This window comes from Myotis myotis, unplaced genomic scaffold (assembly GCF_014108235.1).
Source record: "Myotis myotis isolate mMyoMyo1 unplaced genomic scaffold, mMyoMyo1.p scaffold_m19_p_1, whole genome shotgun sequence".
Classification (NCBI taxonomy): Eukaryota; Metazoa; Chordata; class Mammalia; order Chiroptera; family Vespertilionidae; genus Myotis; species Myotis myotis.
This window is the reverse complement of record NW_023416313.1, coordinates 195,174,918-195,197,313: the sequence shown is the minus strand read 5'-3', so window position 1 is coordinate 195,197,313 and position 22,396 is coordinate 195,174,918. Positions and strand designations below refer to the sequence as shown.

General features: G+C 42.9%; 2 protein-coding genes across 2 annotated transcripts in view; both read left to right on the top strand.

The window, feature by feature from the left end:
* Positions 1-2,004: 2,004 nt before the first annotated feature.
* SGPP1 (sphingosine-1-phosphate phosphatase 1) overlaps positions 2,005-22,396 on the top strand; it is a 37,735-nt gene continuing 17,343 nt past the window's right edge. Inside the window, exon 1 of the mRNA XM_036309532.1 lies at positions 2,005-2,833. Coding sequence (XP_036165425.1) covers positions 2,132-2,833 — 702 coding nt within the window. The 5' untranslated portion in view covers positions 2,005-2,131. The remainder of the gene's footprint in view (positions 2,834-22,396) is intronic.
* Positions 2,699-22,396, top strand: part of WDR89 (WD repeat domain 89) — a 101,245-nt gene continuing 81,547 nt past the window's right edge. Inside the window, exon 1 of the mRNA XM_036309502.1 lies at positions 2,699-2,833. The gene's annotated coding sequence lies outside the window, so the exon portion shown is untranslated. The remainder of the gene's footprint in view (positions 2,834-22,396) is intronic.

Genomic DNA, 22,396 nt, shown 5'->3' with positions numbered 1-22,396 from the left:
CTTTGAGAATGCAGAGGAAATCCTATTTTTTGAGAAATTTAATAAAACTAATCAATGCAGGATATAATTATTAGGTGTATATGTAAGAATTTAATAAACAAATTTAATTTACATATCAAAAATATTCTAGTAGTAATAATTGGTAAATATTTTGCAAAATACAAATTTTATAGTTTAACAGACAAGAAATAAGTTGGGTTCCAGATAGGCAAAAGAAAATAAGTTGATTTCAATGAATACTCAATTTAAAATGAATATTATCATTTTTTATTAAGTAACACCCCCCCCCCCGTTTTATCAAGATATAATTGACTTAGAACACTGTATTAGTTTTAGGCGTACAACATAATGATTTATATAGGTATGTGTTGCAAACCTATTTGGCTGCAGACCTATGAATTCAAATAAATGCTTTAATTATTTCCCCTACTTCCAAAATCCTGTTCAAATCTATCCTTTTCCTTTCAATTCCCAGAACCATAGCCCTAGTTCTGGCCCTCATTCTCTCACCTGGTAACTGCAATCATCTAATTATTTATCTGGCCTTTCGTCTCAGAAGGCTGGCCACTTATTTTTGATTTTCTTCCCAGTTATCTTTTTAAAGCACAGTTTTGATATTGTCTCTCCCTTTGCTTAAAAGCCTTGCATCACTCCCTACTGCCTACAAAATAGAATCCCCTGCTCAGCATGCAAGGCCTTTACAATTGGATCCTATCTTCCCTTTCTAACTCCATTCCAACTACCTTCCTACGCTGTACTCTGTGAGCTGCTGTTTACTAAATACGTCTCTACACATTTCCATCCCCTCTTTATTCCTTTTCCTCTCTTCCTACAACAGGCTCCTCTATCTATTGGTTGGTATCTTGCTCTTCAATGACAATCCATCTGAACAGGATCACCTCTTCACACCTCTCCTGCTGTCCTGGTGAACTTGTTTCTTCTTCCCAGAGCATGTTGTACCGTCTCTATTTTAGACTTTTCTCTGTTCTCTAGAGTGGGCCGGACTCTGTCTCCCATTTCTATTGTGCGCATCTTGAAGGCAGGGATAGCCACAGCTTAACAACTGCAGCGGGAGGAGAACTGGACCTGGGAAAGCAGAAAGCATTTCCAATGACATAACTGCAGGGGAATTTTCCAGCCTGTTTCTTGGAAGAGGTCCAAATTCTTTCATTATAGGCATTCACCTTACCCAAAATGACTTCCTGAAATTAGAGTCCCGAGACTTTCTAATAAAAACGATTCTTTCTAGAAGTCACATCTGTAACTTGTGAGGCAGACACCAAGTCGACTTCACCAAACTAAAAACATCGACACACTGCATCCAGCCACCAAATTCTGTGCCCGCCCCGCAGCTATTAGACTTCATTAGAAGGAATGTCTACGCGTGAGTCAAAAACACCTGGGACCTCGGTACTTCGGTTACAACATTTGGTCAGGGACACAGTCTTGGCCCGGGACCTCCATCTCGTCTTGTCACCACTGGTCCACTGGCACGTGGCTGGCAGGACATCTACCCGCGGAGACAGCTCCGTCATTACTTGTGATGATTTAGTCGAACGACTCGGGGCGCGCGGTGGCGACTTTGCCTTCATCCACCATTTGATCCCGTGCCAGCAGGATATCCGGGTGCTCGGCCACCGGCACCGCCGAAGCGAGCCCCGGGATCGTGGCCTCTCCGGCCGGCGTTGCACGGAAGACAACCGGCAGCACCAGCCGGCGAGGGAGCGGGGCTGAAGCTGCGGAGGGAGGACGCGCAGCCTTCCGCGCGCCCAGCACCGCGACGCCCGGTGGGGCTGAAGGCGAGCCGAAGCCCCTGCACCTAGACGCCGTTGGCCGCGCCCAGGCGGCCGCGCTCCCTCCCGGGGAGGCGGCGGGGGGCGGGGCCCGGCGCGCGCCGGCGCGTGGAGGCCGCGGGCGGTGGCGGAGCGCGCGCCGGCGAGGGAGGGGCGCGCGGCGGCGGCTGCGGCCTGTGGCGCCGTCACCCAGCAGAACCCGGCGGGCGGAGCGCGGTGCTGCTGCTGCCACCGCTGCCAACGGCCCGGCGCGCGGGAACGACTCGGGGCTGCGCCGCGGGCCGGCCCGCCCTCCTGCCGTCGTCGTCCGGTTCGCGGACCGCGCGGGTCCCGTTACCATGTCGCTGAGCCAGCGCCTGGCTCGGCTGGCCGCGCGTCTGCAGGACCCGCAGAAAGTGGCCCGTTTCCAGCGGCTGTGCGGGGTGGAAGCGCCGCCGAGCCGCTCCGCCGCGGCCGCCGCCGTGCCGAGGGAGGGCGAGAAGGCGGAGGCGCCGCTCTCCGGAGACGCCCGGTGCCGAGAGCGACAGCCTGGGACGTGCGGCGGCCCCCAGCCCCCCGGGAGCGACCGCAATCAGTGCCCGGCCAAGCCGGGCGGCGGCGGCGGCGGCGCCCCCAACGGCGTGCGGAACGGGCTCGCCGCCGAGCTGGGCCCGGCCTCGCCGCGGCGAGCGGGCGCCCTGCGGCGAAACTCGCTGACGGGCGAGGAGGGCGAGCTGGCCCACGTGAGCAACTGGCCGCTCTACTACCTGTTCTGCTTCGGCACGGAGCTGGGCAACGAGCTCTTCTACATCCTGTTCTTCCCCTTCTGGATCTGGAACCTGGACGCCCTGGTGGGCCGGAGGCTGGTGATCATCTGGGTGCTGGTCATGTACCTGGGCCAGTGCACCAAGGACATCGTCCGCTGGCCGCGGCCCGCCTCGCCGCCCGTGGTCAAGCTGGAGGTCTTCTACAACTCCGAGTACAGCATGCCCTCCACCCACGCCATGTCCGGCACCGCCATCCCCATCGTCTTGGTCCTCCTCACCTATGGCCGCTGGCAGGTAAGGTGCCTGCCCCTCGCGCCGCGCAGCCCGGGGGCGTGAAAGAACGAGGAGTTCTCCTTGCTGTCCGCGGTGGTTTTCATTTGGCAGTTCGCTCCCCTCCCAAACCTCTCTTTCGGCAGGGTTTCCCAGTGCCCACACACAGGCCCGTTTCTAGGTTTAAAAAATTAAGTGATCGGGGAAAACCTGGAGACTTGGCCATCAGACCATGTTTTAATAGTCATGCCTTTCTTAGAACCCAGAGGAAACGCAGTTTTTTCGAAGTAATACGTTATCATTTTGCTTTTGCTTGAGTTTTTAAACGCGTTTTATCCTTGCGATGCACAGAATATGATTGTGATTCATTGTAATGTCCTTATAATGAATTGTCCGGTAACAAAGATTAAGTTTCACCGTAGTATGCGGTGCCGTCCCCCAAACGGGTAGATTCAGGCATAGGTAAAGTTTTTAGCTTTACTCTGAGACAGTGCTTAAAACAGTAGTATAATTGCAAAACAAACATGGTCAGACCGGGCAATGAAGTAATGACTTTTAAAACACGAAAGAGCCACCCTTTATGGCAGTTAATGGAGAAAAGCCTGAGTTCTCTTTTTAAGGGGTGTGGTTGCAAATTTGCTGATGTAGCAAATTTTATCTTCTGGACCCCTAAGCCGTGGTATCAGTTGTCGAGCTACTGTATTAGGCTTGTTGCATTAGCTTTAAAAAAATGTGTGGTTTTATTCTTAAAACGGGAGTTCTTGATCAGACTAGTGGGTTTGTAAAAATGGCAAGCAGGGTAAGCCTGACAATTTGAGAAGAGTATTTGATGGTAAACTTTATGTATTTTGCCCACTTCTTTTGGCCTCCCTCCCCCCCGCCCACCATGGTCCATAAGTTAAGCTTAAAATCTCTTTCTTAAAGATGCAAAAGTTATTCTTAGACTGCTGTCTTGTTTTATCTGTGTTTTAAATCGTAAGACCAGTCCCTTAATTTAACAATAAAGTCAATATTTATGGGGGATCTAAGGAGTCAGACTTTCTCCAGGTTTTTTCCATTACAGCATAAAATCATCTTACATCGAGAAGTACACATTCTGTGTAACTCTCCTTTATGACCGGCTTACTTCTTCCAGATTTAGTTTCATTTTAGATAAAATCTTGTTCCCACAGACACTTCTGTGCAGTGCATCTCTCTTACAGTACATGGAAAATACGCAGTGTGCATACTAAGGGTGACAGAGCTACGAGGGAAGGGTACCAAGGTCAGGCTTTTCTCCTTATTTAACTAAAGGAGATTTACAGTAATATTCAGATTACAAAGTGGTGCCGCCTGTCTTGTGTATAGTTAAATATCTCAGATTTTATTTAATCTAAATATTTCACAAGTTCAGGTACTGTATTCAGTTATGGTTGGCATGATACCCACTGTTTAGCTAATAATGTTTTTCATATATTCATGAGACTTTCAGGAATCTGTAATTATAGGGCCTTTTACAACTCCTCCTCAATGAGTAGTTATGTTGCATGCTATTAATATTAGCAGTCCAAGTAAGAGAAAATAGTTATTTATTGCTCGTCATTCATTCAGAACATGCTAACAGGAAGTCTGAAAACAGTACTGTACTGATGGAGTATTTACAGGATGCAGCTATCAGTATTCTAACATTTCAGGGTTATTTGAATGATCAGAATAAGCTTATCTTACAGTTTTGAACAACCTAATATATTTAATTCAAAGTTTGAGGAATTTGTATACAATTCTAGAATTTGAGCTATCCAGGATTTTAGAAATTTCGTAGTTGCAAACTGTCATTTTACACATGTGGAAACACCAATTACATTCAAATTCATCTTATATAATTAATTTAAATTTCTTATTTTACATTTTTTACTATAAATTTGAAATATACTTCTATACTTAAATAATTGTTTATCTTTTAGTTAGTTGTTTTGAAAGAAAGGCTCCCTTTTATGAAAGTTTTATGTTTACAATTGTTTGACTGTAATAATTCAGGACAAAAATCAGAATGACATTTTTTATTGATTTTTAGAGAGGAAGGGGGCGGGGGAGAGAGAGAGAGAGAGATTTGTTGTTCCACCCACTTATGCATATATTGGTTGACTCCTGCATGTGTCCTGGCCAGGGATCGAACCTGCAACCTTGGCGTATGAGGGTGACACTCTAACCAACTGAGCTACCCAGCCAGGGTGACCTTTTTTTAAATTGGAAAAAATAAAAGTTTATTACGTGTGCATGGGGGATTCACATAGACATGGTAAATCCATGAAAATTCTCAGACAGTGACCCAACATTGGGTATATAAAACTATTTAAACAAAGGGGAAAAGGGAAGGCGGGGAAAGGGGTATTTTAGAAGTGAGAATGGGCCAGGTGAAAAGGAGCAGAACATACTGGGCAGGAAAGTCCCCCAAGGCCACTCATAAGCAGTGGGACACAGCGGGTATCCAGACAACAGGCAGGTGCCTGAAGCCCTCCTATTTACCACACTTAATTCAAATTAGGGCAAGGCAGCACCCTAAAATACCCTTCCCAGAGCATGTTTTTCTCTATCTGTATCTTAGGCAGGAAAGGATGCAGGGTGGGGGTGGGGGTGGGGGGGGAGGGGTAGGGGGGTAGGGGGAGGGTCTAAGGTTCTGAGTTTTTTGTTTCTTAATAGGTGGTTTAAAGCAATATCCAAAAAGCAGTTTCAGGTTGGCATAATTTTTGTCCTTTAAGTCTTGCCTTTCAAATTTTAAGTAATAAACTTTCCACATTCTAGAACAGTGATGGCGAACCTATGACACCTCTGACATGCGAACTCATTTTTTTGGTTGATTTTTCTTTGTTAAATGGCATTTAAATATATAAAATAAATATCAAAAATATAAGTCTTTGTTTTACTATGGTTGCAAATATCAAAAAATTTCTATATGTGACACGGCACCAGAGTTAAGTTAGGGTTTTTCAAAATGCTGACACGCCGAGCTCAAAAGGTTCGCCATCACTATTCTAGAAGCTACAAGTAAGTTGGTAACTTGCTCCATATTTCGTTGATTCAGTCATTCAGTTTCGAGAATAATTCAGTTCAGTTAAATGTGTTGAGTCTCATTTCAGGGGTTGTGATGCACATGGGTTACCAAAGTGAGGCCTATATTGTGTATGCAAGCAGTCAGGTATTTAATAAGGAGTAGGTCTATGAATACAGAAGGAAAAGAGGGTAATGATCAGAGCAAATTATAAACCAGTTTCTGAGTTTGTAAGGCTGTCAGTCAAGAAAATTTCTGGATGTAAGGCTCAAAGTTTCTTTTGCTGGAATGAAGGTAGGCAGTCACTGTCTGATCTTCCTTTTTTTTTTTTATCTTTAATTTCTTTATTGGTTAAGGCATTACAAATGTGTCCTCATCCCCCCATTAGTCCCCAACCCCCCCCCCCCCCCATGCTCTCATCCCCCTGTTGTTCGTGTCCATTGGTTTGGCTTATATGGATGCATACAAGTTGCAATCTTTAGTTGATCTCTTCCCCTTACCCCCACCCTCCCCTATTTTCCCTCTGGGGATTGATAGTCTGATCACTGTTTCTCTGTCTTTGGATCTGTCCCTGTTCGTCAGTCTATGTTGTTCTCTATATTCCACAAATGAGTGAGATCATGTGGTATTTATCTTTCTCTGACTGGCTTATTTCACTCAGCATAACGCTCTCCAGTTCCATCCATGTTGTTGCAAATGGCAAGAGTTCCTTCTTTTTTACCGCAGCGTAATATTCCATTGTGTAGATGTACCACCGTTTTTTAATCCACTCATCTGCTGATGGGCACCTAGGCTGTTTCCAAATATTAGCTATGGTGAATTGAGCTGCTATGAACATAGGGGTGCATATCATATATCCTTTCTGATTGGTGTTTCTGGCTTCTTGGGATATATTCCTAGAAGTGGGATCACTGGGTCAAATGGGAGTTCCATTTTTAGTTTTTTGAGGAAACTTCATACTGTTCTCCACAGTGGCTGCACCAGTCTGCATTCCCACCAGCAGTGCAGAAGGGTTCCTTTTTCTCCACATCCTCTCCAACACTTGTTGTTTGTTGATTTGTTGATGATAGCCATTCTGGCGGGTGTGAGATGATACCGCATTGTCATTTTGATTTGCATCTCTCGTATAATTAGTGACTTTGAGCAGGTTTTCATATGTCTTTCGGCCTTCTGTATGTCCTCTTTCGAAAAGTGTCTATCTAGGTCCATTGCCCATTTTTTGATTGGATTGTTTATCTTCCTATTGTTAAGTTGCATGAGTTCCCTGTAAATGTTGGAGATTAAATCCTTATCGGTGATATCATTGGCAAATATGTTCTTCTATGCAGTGGGCCTTCTTGTTGTTTTGTTAATAGTTTCCTTTGCTGTGCAAAAGCTTTTTATTTTGATATAGTCCTATTTGTTTATTTTCTCTTTAGTTTCCATTGCCCTAGGAGCAGTATCAGAGAAGAAATTCCTTCGGCATATGTTTGCGATTTCGCTGCCTGTGGATTCCTCTAGTATTTTTATGGTTTCCCGTCTTACGTTTAAGTCTTTTATCCATTTTGAGTTTATTTTTGTGTATGGTGTGAGTTGGTGGTCTAGTTTCATCTTTTTGCATGTATCTGTCCAATTTTCCCAACACCATTTATTGAAGAGACTGTCTTGACTCCATTGTATGTTCTTGCCTCCTTTGTCTAATATTAATTGGGCATAGTGGTTTGGGTCGATTTCTGGGTTCTCTATTCTATTCCACTGATCTATATGTCTGTTCTTGTGCCAGTACCAAGCTGTTTTAAGAACAGTGGCTTTGTAATACAACTTGACATCTGGTATTGAGATCCCACCTACTTTGTTCTTCTTTCTCAGGATTGCTACAGCTATTTGAGGTCTTTTTTTATTCCAGATGAATTTTTGGAACGTTCGTTCTAGATCTGTGAAATATGCCGTTGGTAATTTAATGGGGATTGCGTTGAATCTATAGATTGCTTTGGGTAGTATGGACATTTTGATGATGTTGATTCTACCAATCCATGAACACAATATGTTCTTCCATCTATTTATGTCTTCCTCTATCTCTTTTTTCAGTGTCCTGTAGTTTTTCGCATATAAGTCTTTTACCTCCTTAGTTAAGTTTATTCCTAGGTATCTTAATTTTTTTGGTGTGATGGTAAATGGGATTGCTTTTTTAGTCTCACTTTCTGTAAGTTCACTATTGGTGTAAAGAAATGCCATAGATTTCTTGGCATTAATTTTGTATCCTGCTACATTGCTGAATTCATTTATTAAGTCTAATAATTTTTTGATGGAGTCTTTAGGGTTCTCTATGTACAGTATCATGTCATCTGAAAATAAGGACAGTTTTACTTCTTCTTTTCCAATTTGGATGCCTTTTATTTCTTCTTCTGGACTGATCGCAACGGCTAGTAGTTCCAGTACTATGTTGAACAGGGGTGGTGAGAGGGGGCATCCCTGTCTTATTCCTGTTCTTAGGGGAAATGGTTTTAGTTTCTGCCCATTGATTATGATGTTGGCTGTGGGTTTGTCATATATGGCTTTTATTATGTTGAGGTATGATCCTTCTATTCCTACCTTGCTGAGAGTTTTTATCAAGAAAGGGTGTTGGATTTTGTCAAATGCTTTTTCTGCATCAATTGATATGACTGTGGTTTTTATCTCTCAATTTGTTTATGTGATGTATTACGTGATCTTCCTTTTTTAATGTCTCTGACAATGTCATCAGGGGCTCTGGTGAATTCTGCAGGCTTACAGAGCATCAGTCACTGAGACTGTATAAGTATGAGCTGTTGTGATTTTTCTGAAGTCTATATTATGTGCTTTAGCTGCCATTTGCAATTGCAAGACTCAGAAAAATTTTAGTTCTTAATAATTCCATGTCAAAGGATGATAGAAAAATGAAAAGTTTGGAGGGTTATAGCCAAGTATTTAAGAAAATTTAGAAAAATTCAGGAGCCAGTCCAGTATATAGGTGAAAATTAAACCTTAAATACAATTAACACGACTTAAACCTACATTTGCCCAACCCTATGGAAACACAGTTTCTCTCCTTAAATTCACCCTCATTTTTCTCAAAGATGGTCACTTACTGCCTAAGTCTAGTTTCAATAAATTTGGCTTGATTATTTGCAAAAATTCAACAAAAATAGTAATTGATCCTATAGACTCTCTTAAATCTGAGTCTCACAAGGAATCTCCAGATTGAACTTTCAGTAGCCTCTTAGGGTGAAGAAGCCAAGCCACATAGTTGCCATCCGACTTTCCCATAGATTTGGGTGAATTCCTCAAGTTCTCGAGGTACCCCAAAATGCCATCTCCCAGGAAAGCCACCTTCATTTTTCACCTGGAAAGACCACTATGAGCCATGTAAATAAGCAGGATACCAGACAGTTTTTCCAAGGGGCATTTATCGGCTTCCAAAGTCAATCTTTTTTTTTTTTTTAATTGATCAGAGAGACAGGAAGGGAGAGAGAGAAACATTGATGTGTTGTTCCACATATTTAGGCATTCATTGGATGATTCTTGTATGTACCCTGACGAGGGGTTGAGCCTACAACCTGGTGTATTGGGACAACGCTCTAACCAGCTGGGCTACCTGTCCAGGACCAAAGTCAATCTTAATTCCTTAATGCTTTCTGGTGACATCTAGAGTCTATACAGGTACCTCTCAAAAATGACATTCACTCAAGATCTTGTTTAATAAAACCAGTTTCCACCTGGTGGTGTGGCTTAGTGGTTGAGCGTTGACCCAAGAACCATGAGATCAAGGTTTGATATTTTTAAATAGATAGCATTGTTCTTAAAACATAAAAATAAGCTATATATGCCTTGAGAAGATAATGTGTGTGTGTGTGTGTGTGTGTGTGTGTATATATATATATATATATATATATATATATGCAATATCCACAAATATTTGTGTTCTAGACAATATGACCTTTACTGAGATCTAATGCAGATTTGATCACCCTTTTCCTCTATATTCCTGATATAAATAAATAAATTTAATCAACGTAAGAGCTTTGGAAAAGAAAAGTACATAAGAAGATATTCTATCAAAGTATAGTTTATTATAGATAATAAAGGATGACATCTGTGAAATCATGAAAAGATAAAAGGAAGGAAGGCAAGAAGTAAGATGTACAAAAGTTGGTCACAAAATACAAAGATCAGAAATTGCTTCAGGAGCCAAGGAAAGCTGATCACTGTGGTAATCCTGGCAAGAAACAGTTTATGGAAAATCAAATTGGTTTGCTACTTTTTTTTTTACCCAGCATTCAAAATGCACATTTTTATGATTTTTTAAAATGCTTATTGTTAATTATTGATTTAAAATTAATTTTACTGATTTGAATGGAAAATTCAATATTTACATAAAAATACAAAGAGAAGACTCTGACTGGCATGGCTGAGTGGTTGAGCGCCAACCTATGAACCAGGAAGTCACAGTTTGATTTCCTGTCAGGGCACATGCCTGGGTTGCCGGCTAGATCCCCAGTGTGAGGCATGCAGGAGGAAGCCAATCAATGATTCCCCCTCATCATTGATGTTTCTATCTATCTCCCCCTCTCCCTTCCTCTCTGAAATCAATAAAAATATATATTAAAAAAAAAAATACAAAGAGAAGAGTACATTTCTCTTTTCTGTTCTAAAGATAGCAGGATCTCTTTTCCAGAGGATTTATGGTTTCACATTTCTTGTTTAGCCTTCTAGAGATAGTCTTTACTTTTATGGACATATGTTTATATAGTGTATTTTTACACAGATGGTAACATACCGTACTGTTCTGGACCTTGTTGTTTTTTCATGTAGAAATGCACTGTGGAGATTTTCCTTTTCTTTACTCAGCAGTTAATAAACACTAATATTGTGCTTGGGATTGTTTTCAATGCCTTAAATCACTTAACTTTTCTAATTGGCATAAAACCCTATGAGAATTATCACTTCTTTGTAGAAGAAACTGAGGCAGAAGGAAGTTAAGCAACTCGTGCAAGATGACTCAGCAAGTACATAACAGAGCCTGGATTCAAACCCAGGAAGTTTGGCTGCAAAATGACACTACACTGCTGTTATACTGCCTGTCCATAGTAGTACTCTCTGTATTACAATCATGTGCCAAATAATGATATTTCCACCAAGGAAGGGCCACATTTATAAAGTTGGTCCCATAAAATAATAATGGAAATGAAAAATTCCTATTGCCTAGTGTTAGGGTAGCTGTTCTCATGTGGTAGTGCAAAGTATTACACAAGTACTTACTGTTATATCACAATTGCCTTCTGTATTCAGTATAGTAACATGCTGTATAGGATTGTAGTGGACCTAGGAGCTGTAGGGAAACAGAATATGTCACCCCAAAATAAGTCTTTTTCACAGAAAGCTTATTTTGGGGTGGTTAATTTTAAGAAATCGCCCATCTGGCATGGCTCAGTGGTTGAGCGTTGACCTATGAGCCAGGAGGTCATGGTTCTATTCTCAGTCAGGACACATGCCTGGGTTGCTGGATCAATCTCCAGAGTGAAGCGTGTAGGAGGCAGCCGATCAATAAGTCGCTCTCATCATTGATGTTTCTATCTCTCCCTCTCCGTTCCTCTCTGAAATCAATAAAAATATTTTAAAAATAAATGGCACACATGGGAGAAGCTTGTAAAATCAAGTAGAATTTGCCCTTTGTGTGTGGGACAGGGTGCTGACCTATCTTCTCAGTGCAGATGAAAAGACATAAATCTGCATAACAACCTTACCCTTGTTTACTGTTCTTTCTTGGTAACCTCTCTTCACTGAATCCTTCCATCTGAAACATCTTCTTCTGTCTTCTACTGAAGATGGTATTTTAAGGTGGTGGTCTCAGCCATTTTGGCGAGATAAATCAGTTTTCCTGCGTCTCTCCCATATGTACAGGAGGTGTTATTAAACTTTTGTTTGTTTTTCTCCTGTTACTATGTCTTTTATTCCTGTGATATCTCAGCCAAGAACCCAGGAGAATAGAGAAGAAATTATTCCTCCCCGGAAAGCTAGGTCTGTAGTAGGCTGTACCATCTACATTTGTGCACTCTGATGTTTGCATAACCAGAAATCACCTAAAGACACATTACGGCCCTAGCTGGTTTGGCTCAGTGGATAGAGTGTCGGGCCTGTGAACTAAAGGGGCCCAGGTTCGATTCCGGTCAAGGGCACATGCCCAGATTGTGGGCTCGATCCCCAATAGGGGCCATGCAGGAGGCAGCTGATCAATGATTTCCTCTTATCATTGACTAGAGGCCTGGTGCACAAAATTCATGCACGGCTGCCGTCCCTAGCCTGGCCAGCAATCAAAGCTTGAGCGTCTGGCATGGAAGGGCAGGTCCTAGCTGACTTCTGGGCCCTGGGCAGCACCTGGGCCCCTGGGCCCCCGCACACACCTCTCCGCCTGAGTCATGGCGCCCGAGTTCCCATGTGGAGATGTGGTGAGTGTAGCCAGATGTCGCGGACCAGGGCGCAGCATGGACCTCTGGGTGGCCCAGCAGCGCCGCATGGAAGCCGGGCAGGCAGCACACTCTCTCCCAGCTGGCCTTGCAGACCGGCTCCTGAGCGAACCCACAGGGAGCCCGACCGGCCCCTGAGGTCCATGCGGGTGCAGGGTGGGCTCCTCCCAGGCACCTGGCACTTGTGTGGGGGGCTTCCCTGGCGCGTAAGCCCTGGCATCTCGGGGGAGGGTAGCAGGGGGAGTGAGAGCGAGCTCTGTGGACACCCCACATTCTTGCCGCACCTCCGTCCCCATTACCCCTGCCCCCAGGTAGCTGGCAAGAGGTCGCAGCCCCCTGTCCGGGCACCGCAGGAGGTTGGTCACCGCCACCCACCCCCAATTCCCCGTCCGAGCCTAGGGATCAGCCCCCATAGGGCAATCAGGGCCTGCGGGTCACCGTCTGCGGGGTGATCGGTTATGGTGGGGGTGGGGGCCCAGCTCCCTCAGTGCCTAGGAGCCGGGCGAAGGCCTCACCCCTTGCCACTGCTGCTAACCATCATCTGTGGGATGATCGTCGGGGCATGATTGGGCCCCTGTTCGCCACCCCCCTTAGCCTGGCGCTGCCCACTCACCTACTCCACCATCCTGCCGTGGTCCTGCTCTCATCGGGGCTCATCGGGGCCAGCAGTGCCTCCTCTGCCGCCCGCTGCCAGTGCAGCATCGCTGACGCCTGCCGTGTTCTGCACCGCCCCCTGGTGGTCAGTGCACATCATAGTGAGTAGTCGAACTTCCAGTCGAACAATTTGCATATTAGACTTTTATTATATAGGACTAGGGGCCCGGTGCATGAAGATTCATGCACTGGGGTGGGTCCCTCAACCCGGCCTGCACCCTCTCCAATCCGGGAGTTTCTGTCTGTCTTTGCAATCATATGAGTGAATTGTCTGAGACCCCCAACCCAGTTTGGTTTGTTGCTCACAGAATAATAGAGGCATTTTGTTTTTCTTTGCTTCATTGCTGGAGATTTCCTGGGAGTTGTAGGATATCTTCCCTTTAATTTTTCCTAGACACTCTGATTTTACTTATGTCTCTCACCTTTGCTTTCCCTCCATCCCCCACTGCAACAGTAACTTGCTCCAGGCTCACTTTGCACTAGTGCAGTGGTTCTCAACCTTCTGGCCCTTTAAATACAGTTCCTCATGTTGTGACCCAACCATAAAATTATTTTCGTTGCTACTTCATAACTGTAATGTTGCTACTATTATCAATCGTAATGTAAATATCTGATATGCAGGATGGTGTTAAGTGAACCCTGTGAAAGGGTCGTTTGACTGCCAAAGGGGTCGTGACCCACAGGTTGAGAACCGCTGCTCTAGTGTCCAGGACAGGGATGGGCAACCTTTTTGTGAGTGCGTGCCAAAACCAGCAAAATCTCTGACTCAAAATTCTTCTGCGTGCCAGCCCTAATTCTTTGAGTACATGTTACGCCTACTTGATATCTCTTAAGGTGTACGTATGTGAAGAACCTTGAAGAAATAATAAAATTCATTCGAGCGAGAAAAACACAGTATATGATGATGAAAAATACATTTATTTTTTAATGTATACATGTACACTGATAGTCCGACAGAAAACTTTATGACTCTGTTTGATATTATCAGTGGGACTTTTGCTGCTGCATCACTGATGACAGATTTTACATCAGGTTTATATTTCGTGACCTTCAGAGATATGTATGAGCTACTACTTTCATCCATCAGGCTACTCTTATTACGAGACTTAACAAAATTCATCACTGAGAACAAAGATTCACAACCATGTGTGGATGAAACCAAAACATTGGTCGGATCTAGGAAGGCAGGGAGATTTAAGGCAGAGGCATAGAAATTGCTCTTCCCCTCTCTCGTCAATCCATGTCTGTGGTCTTTAAGATAACTTGTTATGTAAAATTATTTATTTATCTAAGATGCACCTACACTGAATTTATCTGAAAAATAAAAAAGTCAATATTAAGAAAAAAATTATAAATGGAAGATTATAAGAGAGGGTTTTGCGTGCCAGCAAAAGTTACTGGCGTGCCATGTTTGGCATGCGTGCCAGGGGTTGCACACCCCTGGTCTAGGAGATCCATCTGCCACCAGAACTATGATTTCCAGCATTCCTGGTGCTCCCCACGTTCTGGGCTTCTGCTTCAGGTCCTGGGACTGCCACCAAAACTACTATTCCTAGAATTCCTGTTGCTCCCCGTGCTCTTGGTTTTCCCTTCCTGCTCTGTCTCCATTTCACGGCCTCCCACGCTGTCAAGTCCTCCAAGCTACCAGCTCTCCCTCTCTGCTCTCCGTCTGGTAGCTTGGGGAGCCAAGTTCCCCAAGCTGCTCCACACTCTGCTGGCTCTCCCGCTCTGCTCTCCGCCCAGTGGCTGGGGGAGCGACCAAGGGAGCCATGTCCCCACAAGCTGCTGGCTCTCTCGCTCTGCTCTCCGCCCAGTGCCTGTGTATGCAAATTAATCTGCCATCTTTGTTGGGTTAATTTGCATACTCACTCCTGATTGGTTGGTAAGTGTAGCGAAGGGATGGTCAATTTTCATGTTTCTCTTTTATTATATAGGATGTTTCTATCTCTCTCTCTCTCTCTCTCTCTCTCTCCCTTCCTCTCTGAAGTTAATAAAAATGGAAAAAGACGCATTACGGCGCATTTCTCATTTCTCAACATATCCCCATCATTAAGTGGTGCACAACTGTATGTATAGAGCTAATTTTTTCACATTTGCATGATGTTCCACTATATTAATATAGCATAATTTTTTTAATAAGTGGACTGTTCCAAGACTGCCTTTTTAGAGCCTTCCTCTGTTTTTTTTTTTTTCCTATTAGATTGTTGGTAATTTACCTACTAATATTTTTTAACTATACTTCTGATATTTTTATTTGTCTTAGTGGTTGCTCTACCTTCAAATAATGTTATACCACTTCAACTATAGTAGATCCTCAAATAACATTTCATTCAGCATTGTTTTGGCACAGTGTTGATGGGGAAAAATCAATTTCTGGCCAGACCACTGTCTTAATGTGAAGTTTGCACATTCTCCCCATTTCTGCATGGATTTTCTCTGGGTACTCTGGCTTTCTTTCCACTTCCCAAAAATGTTCATATTAGATTAACTAGTATGTCTAAATGGCCTCCAGTCTAAATGAGTGTGTGTGTGTGTGTGCGTGCGCGCGCGTGCGCCCTTTGGTGGTAGAAAGGCATCCTGTCCACAGTAGGTTCCCAACTTTCCCCTGAGCTGCCTGCAGAGACTCTGAAGAACTGCAACCTTGAACTGGAATAAGCAGGTTGGAAAGTAATTATCTTACTTTTAAAATTAATCTTTCTTAAATGTATGTATAGCTCACATTTATCTCAACGTTTAATACTGGAAGTGTTTTGAGTCTTTTTTATATATAAATTATTGGTTTCAGAGAGAAGAAGGGAAAGGGAGAGATAAAAACATCAATGATGAGAGAGAATCATCAGTCAGCTGCCTCCTGCATGTCCCCTGCTGGGGTTTGAGCTTGCAACCCAGGCTTGTGCCCTGACCTGGAATTGAACCATCACCTCCTGGTTCATGGGTCGACATGCAACCATTGAGCCACACTGGTTGGGCTTGAGTCTTTATTTAGAAGTTTGGTGATGTTTTTGTGACCAGAAATATGCTGTAGAAACCTAATTCTTGTTATCAATTAACCTATGGTAAAGTTGCTTTCGTCATGTCTCATTTTACTTAAAGTTGCACTTTCCAAGAGTTTATCTACAGTATTAACTGAGGACTTAATGTATAACATATACTGCAACAGTATACTTTCATTTTTCCCTCTCCCCTTCTTAGAATTAATCATCAGATGTTTTACATCTACATATGTTGTAAAACTTGCATTAATTTTGTATAATGTTCAAGCATTATTTTTAGAAATATTTTTTCTCCTCTTTTCCCCCACACCTTCCCCTCCTGGAACTTTAATTTCATGTATGTTGGACTGTTTAACACTAGTAACTTACAGATCACTGATGCTCTGATTATGATGATGATGATAATTATGGCAGTGTTTTTACTCTGATTAATTTTTTATAGTTTCTATTCCTATGACTTCTAAGTTTACTCATCTTCTGCAATGTCTAATTTTCTGGTAAACTCATCAAGTAGGATGGGATATAATTTCAGATACTTTTTTAACCTCCCATTTCTCCATTATGTTCCTGTTTTCCTTTATTTCCTTGAGTATGTTTGTAAGAGTTTTAATTGTTGCTTTAAGGCCCTTATCCTCTAATTTCATCATCTCTTTTATCATTATGTGATTCTACTATTTCTCCTGGGTATGGTTCACATTCTCCTGCTTCTTTGCTGGTAATTTTTATAGAGCTTTAAATTTTGTTGTATTCCTTTAAATAGTGTTGGATTTTGTTCTGCTGTACAATTAAATGGCTCGTCAGTTTAATCTTTATAGGCTTGCTAGAGTGGGTCCTGACTAACCAGAGTCTGGAGCTACTTTAACCTCACTAATAAGGTGGTATTCTAAAGACCCCATTTCCTCAGCACCCTGCCTGATGGGAAAGCAATTCCAGGGCTATGTGAACGTTGAGAATTGTTGAGCGGCTGCTTTCTAGTGTCTTTTCCCAGCCTTGTGGATTTTTACCCCATCATACACAGATTAGTACTCATCTAAAATTTTTCAGAGACCCTTCTACTGGGCTCATTCTCTGTGCAGATTCCTCTCTCCAGTACTCTGACCTGCAAAATATTGCTGCTTTGGTCTTGGTGAACTCCCGTCTCTCTCCTAATTCAGTGAGACTGCTAAACTTCGTTTTGGTTCCTCTTCCCATGCTACAGCCTGGAAACTGCTTCTAGCAGCATGCTCTGGCAATCATAGGGCTCATCTCATTTGTTTCCCTTTTCTTATGCATCACAGTCCTGTGCTGCTTGTTTCCGGTATTTGAAAATAGTTGTTTCATATAATTTGGCTACTTTTCTTATTTACAGTGGAACAGCTGTTCTTACAATAGTTAATCTTTTATGGTCAGAAACAGATCTTGTCACCTCTACTTACTGTTTTTTTGTTTTAAAATATATAACAGCTTAGCATGATACCTCCCAGGAGCCTACCCACTCATGCCCTTCCCTACCCCCTCTTCTTCCCTTTCAGGCCTTCATCTCCTAAACTCGAAGGGATCACACAAGACTTGCAACTAGGAGAGCAGCGGACAGCAGCAGCTTGTCCAAGGCTAACCCCCTTGAACCTGTCTCCAAGACCCCCTTTTCTTTGACTTCTTAGTGAGCCAAAGCAGCCCGGCCTAGGCTCATCTCTTTCCTAGAACATTCCTAGAGACAAAGCGGCCCTGCCTAGGCTCTCCTGCCGCTGCTTCTGTCCGAAGCCCTTTCTTGTTTCACTGTCCCCAGCTTTAATAAATGTACTCTCAAAAATTAAATATATATATATATATACCAGCTTATTGAAATATAATTCTTATACCATACAACTCACCCATTTAAAATATAGAACTCAATGACTTTCAGTTTATTCATAGAATTGTGCAACCATCACCACAGTCAACTTTAGAACATTTTCATCATCCCTAAAAGAAACCCCATACCTATAGTAGTCACTTCCCATTCCCCCCCAGTCCGAGGCAACCACTAATTCATTGTATGTCTATAGATTTGCCTACTTTAGACATTTCATGTAAATCGATGTGTACAATATGAAGTCCGCTGTGACTGGCATAATGCTCTTTTTTTTTTTAGCATAATGTTCTAAAGTGCGTCCATATTATAGTGTGTATCGGTACTTCATTCCTTTCATTTTACTGAGTACTATTCCATTAGATATACAAAGTTTATTTCTCATCTGCTGATGGACATTGAGTTCATTTTTTTGTTATTTTGAATAATTTTGATATGGGTATTTTTGTGTGGATGGTTTTGTTTCTCTTGGGTTACTTATTGGTTTTTGAAGCCCTTTATGTTGTGGTAATATTTGTCTTTTATTTGTGGTGTGATTAGGAAATGTCTTAAATCGTTCTTTTCTGACTTTTTAAAATTTTAAATAGATACTTTTCCTTGTTATGTGTTATTTCTTATTTTAAAAATTGATTTTAAAGAGAGAGGAAGGGAGAGGGAGTAAGAGAGAAACATCAATGTGAGAGAGAAACATTGATCATTTGCCTCCCATAAGAACCTTGAATGAGGATCAAACCCACAATCTAGGTGTGTGCCCTGACTGGGATTAGAACCCGAGACCTTCTGGTGCATGGGATGATGCTCCAACCAACTGAGCCATACTGGCCAGGGCTACTTATTAGTCTTTTATTTTATGTTTTCTTAGTTTTGTGTAATGTTTAGAATGGCTTCCTATCATGGTTTCTTACGGTACTTTTATGGTGTGTGTTTTTTTATGCTTATGTCTTTGAACTTCCACTTACTTTAAGGAAGGAATCCAACTTTCACTTTCATCATAAAATCAAACCTCAATATAATGGACTAATTTGTGTGAGGGTGTGTCCATTAAAACTGAAAGTCCATTATACAATAAAGTAGGTTTTACAAATATGTATGCCAAAAAATTGAAAAATTAGTTAATTTATCTCTTTTTACTTATGTAGACACATTTGTATAATTAAAATTAAGTATATATGAAAAGTTCAGCCCTAGCCTGTTTAGCTGAGTGGATAGAGCGTCAGCCTGTGGACTGAAGGGTCCCAGGTTCCATTCCATGTACCTTGGTTGCAGGCTTGATCCCTGGCCATGATCGAGGCTTCTGTGAGAGGTAACCAATCAATGTGTCTCATCAATGTTTCTCTCTCTGTGTCTTTCCCCCTCCCTTCTACCCTCTCTGAAAATCAATGGAAAAAAATATCCTCAGGTAAGGATTTAAAAAAAAAAGATTCCAAATTGTTGGCAAAAGCAGTTGCTTTTTAAAAATAATATATTTTTATTGATTTCAAAGAGGGAGGGAGAAGGAGAGAGAGATAGAAGCATCAGTGAGAGAGAATCATTGATCTGCTGCCTCCTGCACACCCCGTTTTGGGGATTGAGCCCGCAACCCAGGCATGTACTCTGACCGGGAATGGAACCATGACCTCCTGGTTCATGGGTTGATGCTCAACCACTGAGCCACACTGGTGGGCAAAAGCAGTTGCTAATGACAGCTGTTTCATTGAATCCAGCCTGGCCTGGGGATTTCTCATTCTTTAATGTTTTTTTAAAAAATCTTTATTGTTGAAAGTATTACATAGGTTCCCTTGTTTTCCCCATTGACCTCTTCTAGCCTGCCCCTACCCCCTCATTCTTTAATTTTTTAAAAAATATATTATTTAAAAATAATTTTATTGCTTTTTAGAGAGAGAGGGAAGGGAGGGAGAGAGAAATTCAGATGTGAGAGTGAAACATCATCAATCAGCTGCCTCCTACACACCCCCCACCAGGGATCAAGCCTGCAACCCAGGCATGTGCCTGGGCCAAGAAGAATCGAACCGGAATTGAAATGGCAACCTCTAGGTGCATGGGACAATCAATGGAAACTGACCAGGGCTCATTCTTTAATATTTTTAACCAACCTGATGTCATGTTGTCAAATGCAGTTAGTTCTCCTTCATTTGCAGTTGCTTTATGGGTACTTTGAGTTACCTGTCAGCTCTTCACCAGCCACATGGATTTGCTCTTTCTTTAGTCATCTGCTTAGATTCCTGCCTGGTGATCAGCTTTTTCCAGTCTGGAATCTTAAGGTGTTTGTTTGCCCTTTTGCTGAATTTGGTATCTCCATAATGAGTCTCAAAACAACTTGGTGTCTTGCTCTGCAGAAAGGGCTGCTAGATGTGCTGTAGTTGTTTATAGCAATTATTTCTCTCTCCTCCAGGAAAAGTTGCCTGCCTCACTTGTCACTCTCCTGTGATCGAAATTCCTTCCTTCCTTCCTAACTTACTTACTTCCTTCCTTCCTTCCTTCCTTCCTTCCTTCCTTCCTTCCTTCCTTCCTTCCTTCCTTCCTTCCTTCCTTCCTTCCTTTTTATAAGAGAAAGTTTAAAGTCACAGAGGTAGAAGAAATGAGCCGTAGAAGAAACAGGCTCAGAAAATAAGTTACAGAGGCAAAAGCAAGGTCCTTGGAGCTTAAGGGAAAGAGGGAGATTTCTGCCTTGAGAGATGAAAGAGGGAGGAGAGGTGCAGGTCTGCTCCAGAAAGGAGCGAGAGAGCACCCCCTGGGCATACTCCATAGAGAGAGAGAGCTGCCTGCATTTTTTAATAATATCAGTTCCTCCAGCAGCAACAGGTTTTAATTTGAGTTCTTCAATTCCTTTCTGTAATTCTGTGCATCTTACTTTAGCTTTCTGTATTAGCATCATCTGCTTCTTCTTTGGTCAATGTTTTAACCTTCCACACTAAAGGGAAGCCTGCTGGTCAAGTATTCTCTCCACTTTAGATATCCTGGTTCCCGAGGTGGCTGGAACCCGCCCACCATGGCCCCATCGTCCACAGCACCAGCCACTGCCTCCACTTTTATTTTAGAAGCTGTACTTTAGGCCCTGGCCAGGTAGTTCAGTTGGTTGGGACATCCTCCTGGTATGCCAATTCCCTATAATAAATCTCTATCTCTATATATAAAAGCCTAAGCGTTAGGTCGACCGGTCGCTATGACGTGCACTGACCACCAGGGGGCAGACACTCAACGCAGGAGCTGCCCCCTGGTGGTCAGTGCGCTCCCACAGTGGGAGTGCCGCTCAGCTGACCAACGCCAGGCACTGGGCTCACAGCTGGCAAGCACAGCTGCGGCAGCACGAGCCTCTCCCGCTTCCCTGGCAGAGCCACTGAGCGGTGGCAGCAGCAGGCGCAGCAGAGCTGGGATGAGCAGGAGCGGCAGGGTGCCTGGCTGGGGCTCAGGTTCCTCCCCCAGGCGCCTGCTGCTTTTGCGCACTACTACATCGCGGGTGGGGGAGGGGGGGCGGGAGGGGGGTGCTGGTGTCTGGCCTGCGGGGATTGGGCCGAAACCAACAGTCGGACATCCCCTGAGGGGTCTCGGATTGCGAGGGGGCTCAGGCCAGGCTGAGGGACCCCACTGGTGCACAAATCCATGCACCGGTCCTCTAGTACACACACACACACACACACACACACACACACACACACATCCTGTTGAAGTTAGTCAAGTTAATTGCAAGTGATTTTACTGACTTTTACTAACTTCAATGGTTTGGTTTTTCTGGAGAACTGTAATACATGTCATAAATTTTCCAATCAGTAAAAATTCCTAGAAACATTCTTATGAATAAATTTTTTTATATTCCTACAAAATAGTTTATACACTTTTGGGTGTCCTTAGTGTAGATATTATCTCCATATAGAGATGAGGAAATTGTGATGCCACAAAATTAGGAAACTAGCCCATGTTTCCACACCTGAAGAAATAGGCACCATTTGGGGAGTCTGCCTCACTGACAGCCCTCTATAAGCTCCCTCACCTATAGGGCAGCCAATACTTTGTGATTGTGATCTTGTCCACCAGGATTTGAGAATAGATACTGAGTTTGGTCAGGTTTCCTCAATGAAGAAGTACATTCAGAAACCTTCATCCACCATGTGGACTGAAGAGCAGAGAAGCTAGTCTGCAGAAAAAGAATGAAGCAAATATATCAAAAGAAGAGACGGTCCTATGACTGTCCTGTTTATAGTTCCAGTTTCTTCTTAATGCTTAGCCTTATTCTGCCTTAGGGTTCTATGAGATACTCTGTATCCTTTTATCTTTTTTCCCCTCAAGATTTGTGTTATTTACATTTTTATTTTGAGTCCCAATAAATGCATGTAGTAAATGGCTAGAGCTAGGTCTGTGGAGTTCTAAAAACCCATATTTTAAACTATGATATCAGTAAATGTTGGCATATTCATTTTTTTGTGGTATATATAGTTTTATAATAAACATTATAGTGTATGAATCCTTGCCCACATTTCTGGGTCATTGTATATACATTTAGAACATTTAGAGCTTTTTTATGTATAGACAAAATGCTTTCCAGAAAGATTGCATCTATTTTCATTAACATAACAATGTATGAGAACAAGGCAGATATATCATTAATGTGTTATCGTTGTCAAATGT